General features: G+C 39.3%; 1 protein-coding gene across 8 annotated transcripts; it reads left to right on the forward strand.

Moving 5' to 3' along the window:
• The first annotated feature begins 3 nt into the window (after window positions 1-3).
• Window positions 4-12,294, forward strand: HNRNPK (heterogeneous nuclear ribonucleoprotein K). Of its 8 annotated transcripts, none has more exons than XM_046022758.1 (17): window positions 4-136; window positions 2,126-2,200; window positions 2,309-2,393; window positions 2,798-2,895; window positions 3,591-3,647; window positions 5,085-5,128; window positions 6,007-6,079; window positions 6,656-6,727; window positions 7,230-7,343; window positions 7,676-7,804; window positions 8,409-8,716; window positions 8,847-8,901; window positions 9,208-9,291; window positions 9,558-9,573; window positions 9,652-9,734; window positions 10,112-10,281; window positions 11,020-12,294. In XM_046022758.1, exons 3-17 carry the CDS (start codon window positions 2,336-2,338, stop codon window positions 11,051-11,053), a joined length of 1,395 nt encoding a protein of 464 aa, XP_045878714.1. In that variant the 5' UTR covers window positions 4-136; window positions 2,126-2,200; window positions 2,309-2,335; the 3' UTR covers window positions 11,054-12,294. The 8 variants fall into 8 exon arrangements, with proteins under 8 accessions (XP_045878714.1, XP_045878717.1, XP_045878719.1 ...); XM_046022757.1 differs by lacking the exon at window positions 4-136 and adding an exon at window positions 365-502; XM_046022762.1 differs by lacking the exon at window positions 4-136 and adding an exon at window positions 365-502 and having other exon boundaries at window positions 11,080-12,294.

A 12,294-nucleotide genomic window follows, 5' to 3' on the forward strand; every position in this document is an offset into this window, starting at 1 on the left:
CTGCCGCTAGTGAGTGCGCGAACGAGAAAGGAGGAGGGCGCTCCAGGCGAAAGCGCTGCAGACGCCATTATCCTCTGTTTCTCTGCTGCTGCAACCTCGACGTCTTACCTACGTCCCTCTTTCTTGCGGCCTATAGGTAATTGGGGTTTTCGGCGCTAGGGCATTATAGATTCAGGCATGGGTTTGGCCTCCCTAAAGGCTGCGTTGACTTCTATCAAGCCCGGCTTTTCTCGGGCCCTTAGCGGCCTCACAATCTGAAGGGAGGCGCCGGCGCGAGGCGTGGCGTCGCCTCCTTCGGCACTTTGATTGATGCGGCCTTGGGCCAATCGCTTTGCCCTCGCGCCACCGCTAAACCCCGGGCAACCAATTGGACTCGGCGGCGGGGTAGGAGAGTGCGGAGAGGCGGGGGCAGGCAGCGGGGGCCTGCGCTCGTTCTCAGTCTAGCTGTGACCGGCTGAGACGGCGAGGCGGCGCGGCGGCACAAGGACGGCGGCCTCGCGCGGTGAGGAGCGGGGCTGGACGAACGGCGCGTGGGGGCGAGGGTCAGAGACGAAGTTTGCCGCTTGAGGGAGGCATTTGGGGGCTGCTTGGTGGTTGGCCGACTCTCAGGGAACGTTGCCCGGCTTCCCCTCCCCCCACCTCCGCCATTTCCCTGAGCGTATATCCGCAGTCCGCGTTGTGGTGCGAGAGGCTTCGGGTAATTGCGAGGTGTATGCCTGCAGGATGATCAGTAGTTCTGTAGTCTTAAGAACTAGACACTTGGTGTACGAAGGAGAAGCGGCCGGCGAGCGGGACCCGAGGGCAGCGGAGAACGCCGCCGCTCTTTGTTTGGGTCCCGCTGCACTTGGGGCCTCCCGGCCCGGGAGCGGAGCTGGAGCGGGACAGATCGAACGGTCGAGGCTGCTTCCGTTGCTTTGTCTCTCCCGCGGTGGGGGGAGGGTGCGGGGGATGAGATCTCGGGACCGCGTGGTGGGTGGGGGAGGGGGGGTCCGCGCTCGGCTCCGCCTAGTAGCACGTAGTCGCCATTACGCGGGCCGCCATTTCCTGTCGGGTCCGGGTGAGGAGCGGTGCGGCGCTTCTGCTCTCTCCTTCGGCTTTCCCACTTCTGTAATTCGGTTGTTGCTGATCCCTGGTACCGTGTGGGACCGGGGTTGGGGGGGGCATGTGTGCGTTCCGCTGCTCTCCCATATTTAGCGATTTGAGGAATGGTGACTAAAGGACCTGAACGGGGAACCGCGGCAACGTTTTCCTTACAAGTCGAGCCCGCGGTCTTCAAGTTATTTACCTGAATCTGTGATAGCTCTACGTTTAGCTCTCGATGGGCGGTGAGGGTAGCGTTTTAGTTAGTCGTTAAAAGGTTTATCGACAAACGTTACGGAAGAACGGGGGCCATAAAGGTAGCTCTGGGCTGTATAGCTATCCGTCTTCTGCCTACGAGAGGCCACTTGTCGGCTCTTTCTGCTAGACCTGTGAGGGCTGGTGAAAGGCTGTTTGCAGTCCCATTACTCTGGCGTTAAAGGTATAATTGTTAGGTTATAGACTACTACCTTAAAATATTCTCGTGGTGATAGTATTAGCATTCTAGGGCTTCATTAGTTCTGTTTGAATAATCGGGTATGATTGGCAGTTGGCGTCTGCTGTTGTATATGGTTTTAAGATTTAGTATTAAGTACATTGACTTTATTGTTGTATATAGCTTGAATTTGCCTTCATGTTTGTAAACTTAAGAGATTTCAGAGAATGGCATTTCAAGTCACCAATGGGAGGAAACCCACACGCATTTTAAAAATCAGTATAATTTTATACATGTATAAATGTGTACCTTTAAGGACAAAAATAAAGGCTTTGGGGCTTGTGTATGTTTTACAGACCTTGGGTCTGTACTGTTTTGTAGAAAACAATTAGTTACCGTGGTGGGGACTCCGTCCAGTGGCTAAAAACTGCATGGTTTTCTTTTTGCAAAAAATCAGATAGGTCCTTTTGTTTTTGGTTTTTCCTAAGGCAGTTGTTTGAGAGTGTGAGACCCAGTTTTGGAGCTGCTTAGCTTGTATTTACATTACTGTTAAATTAGTATTCAGTAATAAGCAACCAAAAAGCAAAACTCAATTTATGTTGGTTTTTATAGGCTACTGCAGCACTAGGGTGTCAGTTGGTCCCGCCCAGAACTTCAGTTCTGCTCTGCAAGGATATATAATACCTGGTACGTTCTAGAAGCAGAGTCATTTTCCTTGACTTTTTTTTTTTATTAGCAAGACACAAAGCTTACTTTCCAGTAAACAAATGTACTAGTCTCTTTATCTTTCAACAGATTGGTGTGTCCATTTAATACAAGAAAATGGAAACTGAACAGCCAGAGGAAACCTTCCCCAACACCGAAACCAATGGTGAATTTGGTGAGAAGACATTTTTTAACAATTTCTGGATTTTTCCGTTTTGTTACTTTCATTATTTGGAACTGTTTAGTCTGACGTCCCTGTCAGCTTTCTCTTCACTTTGATTTATGAACCAGAGGTAACTGATTTGCATTGGTGACTCTAAACTAAGATATCTTGACAATAAAAATACTGTTTCTTTGCATTTTATAAGTTTAACCCTTGCAAGCATCTTGTTGCATTGTTTTGTGTTTAGAAAGTATTATTGGAAGAGAACATGCTCTAATTGACTTACAAACAAATCTCCAAACAGAACAGTTACTTCCTCTGACCTGTGGGTTGAAACTAAAATGTGATTGAATTAAAGGCGTTTTTCATTTTGATAACCCGGTGCTTGCTCTGAAATCTGAACTGTTAATTTCTAGGTAAACGTCCTGCAGAAGATATGGAAGAGGAACAAGCTTTTAAAAGATCTAGAAACACTGATGAGATGGTTGAATTACGCATTTTGCTTCAGAGCAAGGTATAAATTTTATTCTTGAAAATTTTAAAAGGGGTTCTTAACTAAAGTAGAAATTAAAGTGAGTTCTGATTTGGCCCTCTGGGAAGCATTCTAAGTCTTAAAGATTGAAGATAAAAGGTTTGAGTGGCTCCTTCAAAACAGATTTGTATGCCAGGTTGTTTTGATCAAATGAAAGTACTTAATACAGTGAGTCATTGCAGGTCAGAGTAGCAGAGGGTGTAGGTAATGCTTAAAGCATTGATGGATAAAAGTTTATACCTTGATTGCATTGTGGGAGAAACATCTAGTTGGCTGCTTACTTGTTTGATGCCATCACATGTTACATTGTTAAGGTACCTGATATGTTTAAATTATTTCTCAGAAGGAAACTGTAAATTAGTGCTTAACTTTCATGCTCCATGTACTTCTTCCCATGCTGAATATCCCAAAGCTATCTTGAATGTTTAATCCCCAAAGCACAAATGCCCTGATTTTTATTTTTATTTTTATTTTTATTTTCTTTTTTTTTTTTTTAATTTGACTTGGTGATTTTTTGAGTTTTGTTATCTCTGATTTTTAGCTTTATGACCCAAAAAAGAGAGGTTAGGTGTTTTGGTTTTTAGTTTGCAGTTTTTTGCTACGGTTTAAGAGCATAGGAAGACATTTAACATAGGGAAAGGGGAAGGTAAGCTTAATTGTCTTTTTTTCTCCTCCAGAATGCTGGGGCAGTGATTGGAAAAGGAGGCAAGAATATTAAGGCTCTCCGTACAGACGTAAGTATTAAAGAGTTTAAACTACTACACGAGCAGCTTCAGTTTATGTGTGTGTAGAAATTTAAAGATTTTGTGTCATAGAAATCATTTAATAGCCTAGATACAAGCCATTTGTAATAATCGATTACATAGATGATTTCCAGTTTGCCATTCCTGATTTAACAAAGCCCAGATTGAGTTTGGGGAGGGAAGGGTCTGTATTAAACCTCTTCACTTTCTGATAACTTTCCACCAAATTATTCACTTCAGGATAACATTTTAATTAGAAAATAACAGTGTAAAAACCCTTAATGGCACCACTTACTGTGTGTGAGTCAATTACAGTATATCAAAAACATTGCAGGTGGCTGATTAAACTCAAATTTTTATTTCCTTTTTTTAATCCATCCATCTGTTTAACAGCTTGCACATGGAGCACAGATTAATGTTGAGGTTGCATGATTTAAATATGGGTAAAGAACAGAGTAGACATGGGAAACCATTTGTCAATGCCAGTGATTTGAGTCTTCATATTTTATAGTGGGTTGACTCTTGTGATTAGACACACTAAATGTTGGTTATCACCAGAAGTAAGCATATTTCTAGGACTTGGCTACACCAAAATTTCTAAATTTTTTTCCTTATAGTGTACACTCCTTTAATGTTTCCTTGCTGAAGTTGAGGCAAATAATAACTTTGTGTTGAATACTTATTTGATAGTATTTCATTTCTCTCTTGGTCGCAGATCTTTGTATGTTCCTCTTGTAAACTGAACTTGAAATTTTGTTTAAAATTTTACTTGCCTTGCTAGGATCTAGGAATGCGTTTTAAACCTCCAGGACACCAAACTGGTCTTTTTTAAGAGTTAGGGTTTTGGTGGTGTGGGAATTTTTGTTTTGTCTTTTATAAACCTCTCTCCTCTTAATCCAGATGTTCTGTATAATTATCTGGGTTATTAATTTCCCCATTTCCTCAAGAATTTCAGTAAACTGAGTCATGACAGGTTTTGTGTCTACCCTCATGAGCCAGCCTGCTACTGAAACATCGTTTGTTTAAAAAAAAAAAATAGCTAGTACCATCATTTAAGGTCCTTAAATGTTAAGCCACAGTCAGATATAGAGAAGTCCATTATTGTGTTAGTCTTCAGAACAACTTAAGCTTGTTTCATTAATTGAGAGTATGAGTATAGTTTGTATTAAATTAAAATTTATTGCTTTTCCCCCTTTTCCCTCTCCTTGTTTTTTTGGCCATATATCTCCGTTGCCCATGTACTGGATCGACTTACCCCTGCGTTGCCCACCATGACGTTGGCCCATCCGCCCCTGAACGCCCATGTGAAAACCCTGGTTGGCTATGCCCAAAAATGTGCTCGTTGCCAAACGGGTACCATACTTGACAACTTCTGATTGAATGCCCATGCCCAATGCCAACATCCACGAACGCCAATGACCAATGCAGTACAATGCCAGTGTTTCAGTCCCAGACAGCAGTGGCCCCGAGCGGTATGTCCCAACAGTTTATGCCTCACTGCCTGATTAGAAAGAGAGAAATGTATTTTATTACCTGCCTTTTATATAATTAAATAGTATCCCCTTTAGACGGTGTATTGTTTTTCAAGTTTCTGTCTTATTTTCCCCATTAAGTCTTTTTGTCACTGAACTTTTACCGTGAGTTGCCCACCCAAACGATCCACTAATTTTATTTCGATGGAAGGAGCACAGCTTCAAGTGTTGCATATTTGCTGCATTGTAAATCAGATTGTTACCAAAATAGTCTCTCGCTCTGTCTTTGTGGCCCACCTTGCTTCCCAACATTGCCTGTTCATAATTTTTTCTGATGAAATGCTAACTCTGGTTCACTTTCTTTCACTTCTCATTTGTGTTGTCTTTGTTCTGTCTCGCATTTGTATTTGTTTTCTTGCAGAGCCCATTAGTGATCTAATTTCTAACTGGTATCCATAACCTTACTCCAGATATAATGTTCACCACTTGCATATTCCCCCACTTTTGCCTAAGAGAAGGTGTGCCAGTTTTACCAATGTAACAGCGAGGGTATCCTTAATTAACTTAGTGGTGGCGGGGAACATAAATATTCAACTCTGCTTCAGTTCTGGTCAATTTATTGCCCACTTAATCTGAGCCCTTCCAAGAGCCCATTCTCTCTGTCTCTCTGCAAGTCTCCTAATATTGTTATCATGTCTGTATTGGGCATAAAACAAAATGCATGTGAAAAATCTATAAATAGGCTACTTTAAATGGGGAGATTAAATAATTGTATGTTACTTCTCTGTAAAAGTTTGTATGACTAATGATGATGAACACAAAACTCATTTTTCTTTTCCACCTTTTTTGTACTATCTGGTATTTGTGATGTTTGACAGCATATTGAGTATCAGTGCTGATATTGAAACAATTGGAGAAATTCTGAAGAAAATCATCCCTACCTTGGAAGAGGTAGGCTCTCTTTTTGTTCTTAACCTATTTGGCAATTGAGGGGGGATTGTTGGAAGTGTTTTATTGGGGCTTAATATGGGGGTGGTGGAGAGACAGTGGCTATAACAGTTTGTAGCAGCAACATCTTGCACTACATAATGTGCATGGTTACAATTCCACACTGTTTGTTTTAAAACATAATCTTTAAAAAAAAATTTTTTAATGTAGTCTGGCCACTCTAGAGTAAATATGAACTAACTGTGGTCATGCACATGGGTTTAGCAGGTATTTTATGGGCTGTGGTTACAGGGGAGGGTTTGTGTTTTGGGGTTTTTTGTTTTTAATTAGAGTATTGGTTGTGGGGCTGTGTTGGAAAGGACTATGATGATCTAGTTCAAGGATTGTTTTTAATTTTGTGTAATCCTGTATTTACTGGGTATATAGGGAAAGGTTACATGTTGATTCTTAAGAGTAGATAAGTTTTTCATTTTATGGTATAGATAATGAAATAATGTTGTAGTAGCTTTACCAATATATGCGACAATAGCCTGATCACACTAGACACTTAACCTATTACTCTTATTTTTCTACTTTCAGGGCCTGCAGTTGCCATCACCCACTGCAACCAGCCAGCTCCCGCTCGAATCTGATGCTGTGGAATGCTTAAATGTATGTCATAGTGCCATTGAACCCCACTGAAGTATGGAGCCTGGCCCATAGGATCAATTTTATTTTTAACATAGTGTACTTTTCCCGTCTCTATAGAAAAAGGCTTAAAAACATGATAAGTGAATGGTCTTACAACTCACTGTTGACCCTGCTCCATGCTGCAGTGGGAATTAACTACATTTGCAAAATGCTTTGCAGTCATTTTTATTATGGTGTTATTTGAATGTTATTAATAATTTTGTGGTAACAGCGACATGCTAAATGGCTGCAGTGTGGGTATGGTGTTGCAGGACCTGAAAATAAAATAGTTTTTTAAGGTGGTGCAGAATGTCCTTTTTGGGCCTGGCTATTGAGGATAATAAGCACATAACTGGTAAAGTTATTGAAATATAAATTCAGGTTGCTCACTGCAACAGTATATTGTTATGCTTATAGCAGATAAGTGTGTATTATTGGGGATTCCTTGATACGGAACTAAAATTTTATAATTCTCCCTCTGCAGTACCAACACTATAAAGGAAGTGACTTTGACTGCGAGTTGAGACTGCTGATTCATCAGAGTCTGGCAGGAGGAATTATTGGGGTCAAAGGTGCTAAAATCAAAGAACTTCGAGAGGTAAAAGCAGTTTTGTTTTTGTTTTTTTGCTATATTTCTAGACAGTAGTGTTTCTTATAGAGCTGGGTCAGTGGGGTTCTCATTCCCCCTTTTTGAGTTCTTTCCCTAAAATATTTATCACTTATATTTCTCTAGTTCACTTTTAAAATATAACAGAAAGGCCTGGGCATGTTACGACAAGTTTGTTCTTTTTGCCAATACTGTGGCAAAGTCCTGGAGTTACTAATAGGGTTTTTTATGTTGGGGGTGGGGGCAGGTTTCTGAATGTGAATCCAGGAAACTTTGTTTTTTCCCTTCTGATTAATGCTTCCCTTTTTCGTAACTTATCACAGAACACACAGACAACAATCAAGCTTTTCCAGGAATGCTGTCCTCATTCCACTGACAGAGTCGTGCTTATTGGAGGAAAACCTGATAGGGTTGTAGAGTGCATCAAAATCATCCTTGATCTTATATCAGAGGTACCTTTGGAATATTATACTTACTATTTAATTCTATGAAACATGTTTTATTCTAACTTAGTTTCACCATGTTGAGACAAAATGGTTTTTATTTGTCCTTGGCTAGTTGCTTAGTTATCACTGTAATTTAAAAAGTCTTTGGGAGAGTGGTCATTTGATCATCAGTGAGGATTTTTTTTAATAGCCTTTGATCCTTCAAATGAAGTTTTGTAGTTTTTCTATAGTACCACATTGCACAGCTTCCCAACCGATACGCTTCAGTATGAGTTACATGCTTACATAAGGTAGTGATTGCCCCAGTCCTTGAGATGGGGACAAGTTCTTCTTTATAGACCCCATTGTGAAATGTGTGAACAGGGTTTCTAGTCTCTTCTTGAGATGGAACAGTAAAAGCAGGCTGCTAAAACTTTGTTTAGGTCTCACCAAAAATAACATTTTTAAAAATTCTTTTCTTCCTACTATTAACCTTTGCCTGCATTCCTTTTCCTGTCTTAAGTACCTCCCAGGAGAAAATAAAGGACTTGAAATGTTTGGCTTTTTATCATTTGGTATGAAACAAGGCTCTTTTCTTTCAGTCTGTAACGTTGCTATATTTTTATTTTAGTCTCCCATCAAAGGACGTGCACAGCCTTACGATCCCAATTTTTACGATGAAACCTACGATTATGGTGGTTTTACAATGATGTTTGATGACCGCCGTGGGCGCCCTGTGGGATTTCCTATGCGGGGAAGAGGTGGTTTTGACAGAATGCCTCCTGGCCGGGGTGGGCGTCCTATGCCTCCATCTAGAAGAGATTATGATGATATGAGCCCTCGTCGGGGACCTCCACCTCCTCCTCCTGGACGAGGTGGCCGGGGTGGTAGCAGAGCTCGAAATCTTCCTCTTCCTCCACCACCACCACCTAGAGGAGGGTAAGTTTCTTCCATTGACACATTACTGATCTGTAAGAGGCTTCACTTTATGGGTAGATAGGGTAGGTTTTTTATTTGGTGTGTGTGACATGTAAGCAAACTGAGATTACAACAAGTACTATGCTTGCAGAGATCTAATGGCCTATGACAGAAGAGGAAGACCTGGAGACCGCTACGATGGCATGGTAAGAACTCTTTATTTATCAGTGTATACGTGAAAGCTTCTAGGAGTCTAAAGTCACATAGTTGACATTTTGTTGAAGATGATTATTAATTGGAAAGTTTGCTTTATAAATGAATTTCGTAGACAACTAGTTAAATCATTTTAGTTGTTAGCTGGAATATTAAGACTTCATTTAGCTTTTTTTTTCTGGAGGATATGTGATTTCTGCCAATATTTCAGTGATGGAAAATAGAAATCACATATAAAAATGGGTATTTCAATGGCTGAAACAATGCGGGTTATGTCAATAGTTCTGTCTTTGACACAGGTTGGTTTCAGTGCTGACGAAACTTGGGACTCTGCAATAGATACATGGAGCCCATCAGAATGGCAGATGGCTTATGAACCACAGGTTGAGTATCATGAGTGTTTTTGTATTCATATTAGTAACAAATGCTTCCCTACTTGCCAGTAAGTGTTGACTTCCCTTCATGTAATGTTCTTGCTTCTGTGCTATGTACCTGAAGGGTTTTTTCCCCTAAGGATTGTCTTCCAAAATTTACTAGGGAGAATGTGGGAGGACTTTAGTTTCCTAAACTAAGACTTTAGGGATATTAAAATAACTAGAGAATAGTTCCGAAGGCAAAGTAATTTTTTATTTTTTCTTTCCATTTTTAGGGTGGCTCCGGATATGGTAAGTTTTTTCCTTTGTAAAAATCAAAACATTATTTCATGCTTTCTAAATGAACTTAATGCTCATTATTTAAATCAGATTATTCCTATGCAGGGGGTCGTGGCTCATATGGTGATCTTGGTGGACCTATTATTACTACACAAGTAACTATTCCCAAAGATGTAAGTATTCTTTAAATTTTTACATTCTTGTAATGTTACAAGGAACATTTAATGGATCATTTTCTATAAATTCCCTGACACTTACTAAAAGGTCTTAGAAATTTATCTTAAGACTAAAATTGTGTTTTACAGCCTTCAGTGAGGTGTCTTCCTCTTGTACTGTTTTTAAAGCAGAGGGTTCTGAGCCCCTGATTTGTTTATTAAAGGAAATGTTGATGTGCAGCGTAAATGCATTTTAATTCAAGCCTTGATGGGTTGGAGGTCTTTAATCCTAGAATGGACTGTGTAATGTTAATACTTGATATTCACTGAAAATACCAGTAATACGGTTATTTTTAAAGTATATCATAAACACTTGTTTTTAAAAACCCTTTCAGTTGGCTGGATCTATTATTGGCAAAGGTGGTCAGCGGATTAAACAAATCCGTCATGAGTCAGGAGCTTCGATCAAAATTGATGAACCTCTAGAAGGGTCTGAAGATCGGATCATTACCATTACAGGAACACAGGACCAGATACAGAATGCACAGTATTTGCTGCAGAACAGGTTAGTTTGAGTTTACCTTTGTGTTAGCATACCCATACTAAAACTTTTTTAAAAGCTTTCTTTCTCAATTGATTTTTCTTTTAGAAGCCATGGTGTCTCAACCTTTTGGGGACCTAACTTCTAAACATCCTAATAGCTTTGCTTTAATTTTCTTCTGCTTTCTTACTAAAAATGAAGACATTCAATACTAATCTTGCTGGAAGAAGCCTTAACCAAGCAAACTTCTCATTTCTCTGGTGAAAACTGCTGCCAAAACCACTTGTTATAAATTATACAGAGCCTGTAGAAAATATAGAAGATTCAGTGGATGTTGGTCTAGTTCTGTGTGGAAGACTAGTGATTTTGTTGTTTTTAGATAACTAAATCGACAACAAATCACAGTCTGCCATATGGCACAGGCCATGCCTCTACAGGACAAATGATTGGTGCTGTAAAATGCAGCATTTCACACCTTACTGGCATTTCTTTGTCTTTTCAACCGAGTATTAACAACTTTTAATTCCATTTTCCTAATTCTGCTCTACTAATGTCTGATTTACTATTAATCATTTTTCTGGAATTTTACATTGCTCTAATTTTACATTGCTCTAATTTTTTAATTGCTAATGTTTTAATTCTTATTTCTAATTGTAATGGACATGTTTATCATTTGAATTTAGCATTGAAATTGTCTTAATGTTGATTAAGATGTTACGAACAAAAATTCTAATTCGTACTTTTTTTTCTTTTCTTTTATAGTGTGAAGCAGTATGCAGATGTTGAAGGATTCTAATGCAAGATATTTTTTCTTTTTTATAGTGTGAAGCAGTATTCTGGAAAGTTTTTCTAAGACTAGTGAAGAACTGAAGGAGTCCTGCATCTTTTTTTTTTTATCTGCTTCTGTTTAAAAAGCCAACATTCCTCTGCTTCATAGGTGTTCTGCATTTGAGGTGTAGTGAAATCTTTGCTGTTCACCAGATGTAATGTTTTAGTTCCTTAAAAACAGGGTGGGGGGGGGAAGGGCGTGCAAAAACTAACATTGAAATTTTGAAACAGCAGCAGAGTGAGTGAATTTTAATTTTTGTTCATTGTTGGTGGTTTAAAAGAAAAAATTCCCCCCATGTAATTATTGTGAACACTTTGCTTTGTGGTCACTGTAACATTTTGGGGGGGGGTGGGACAGGGAGGAAAAGTAACAATAGTCCATTTGTCCCTGGCATCTATTCAGAGCAGTGTGCAGAATGTAATGCTCTTTTGTAAGAAACGTTTTATGATTTTTAAAATAAATTTAGTGAACCTATTTTTGGTGGTCATTTTTTTTTTTAAAAAGACAGTCATTTTGCAAATGGCTGGATCCTCAACCCACCCCAAACTAAACACTAAGTTTGATTTTCAGCTCCTCTGTTGGATATAAATAAATGCATCTCTTCTTGGACATAGGGATAATATCTTGGCTAATTCCATTCTGGTGATTTCTTGATTTGAAAGTCCATTGCTTGGGAAGAAATTCCATCATACACATTTATGCTTACAATAAGCTGGGGATTTTTTTTGTTTGCAAATGCTTGCCCCTACTCTGCAGCAGTTTTCTATGTTAGTAATTGTAAAGGGAGAACCAAGGTGGGGAGCAATACTACAAATTGAGTAACGTTATAAGTATATGCCAGAAGCCTAATGGCAGCAAGTTTTATTAATCAGAATAATACTTGGTTATGGAAGTGACTGATGCTAAATAAATTCTTATTATTTTTTATTAGATGATTTCTCACCTATAGACAAACTGTCAGCCTGCTAGTGTCTTATTAGTTAAACTTTGTAAAATATATATATATTCTTGTTTTTTTCCATTGTATGCAAATTGAAGGAAAAAGATGTACCATTTCTCTGTTGTATGTTGGATTATGTAGGAAATGTTTGTGAACAATTCAAAAAACGATGAAAAAAATTCCTGTGGATGTTTTGTGTAGTATTTTGGCATTTGTATTGATAGTTAAAAGTTCACTTCCAAATAAATAAAACTCCCATAATGCTAGA

Source organism: Meles meles, chromosome 11 (assembly GCF_922984935.1).
Source record: "Meles meles chromosome 11, mMelMel3.1 paternal haplotype, whole genome shotgun sequence".
Lineage (NCBI taxonomy): Eukaryota > Metazoa > Chordata > Mammalia > Carnivora > Mustelidae > Meles > Meles meles.

Bases quoted from the DNA above. Each gene is read 5' to 3' on its own strand.
- HNRNPK (XM_046022758.1), top strand. From the start codon at position 2,336: ATGGAAACTGAACAGCCAGAGGAAACCTTCCCCAACACCGAAACCAAT. The intron at 6,080-6,655 runs GTAGGCTCTCTT...TTCTACTTTCAG, and splicing joins TCATCCCTACCTTGGAAGAG to GGCCTGCAGTTGCCATCACC. The intron at 9,735-10,111 runs GTAAGTATTCTT...AAACCCTTTCAG, and splicing joins AAGTAACTATTCCCAAAGAT to TTGGCTGGATCTATTATTGG.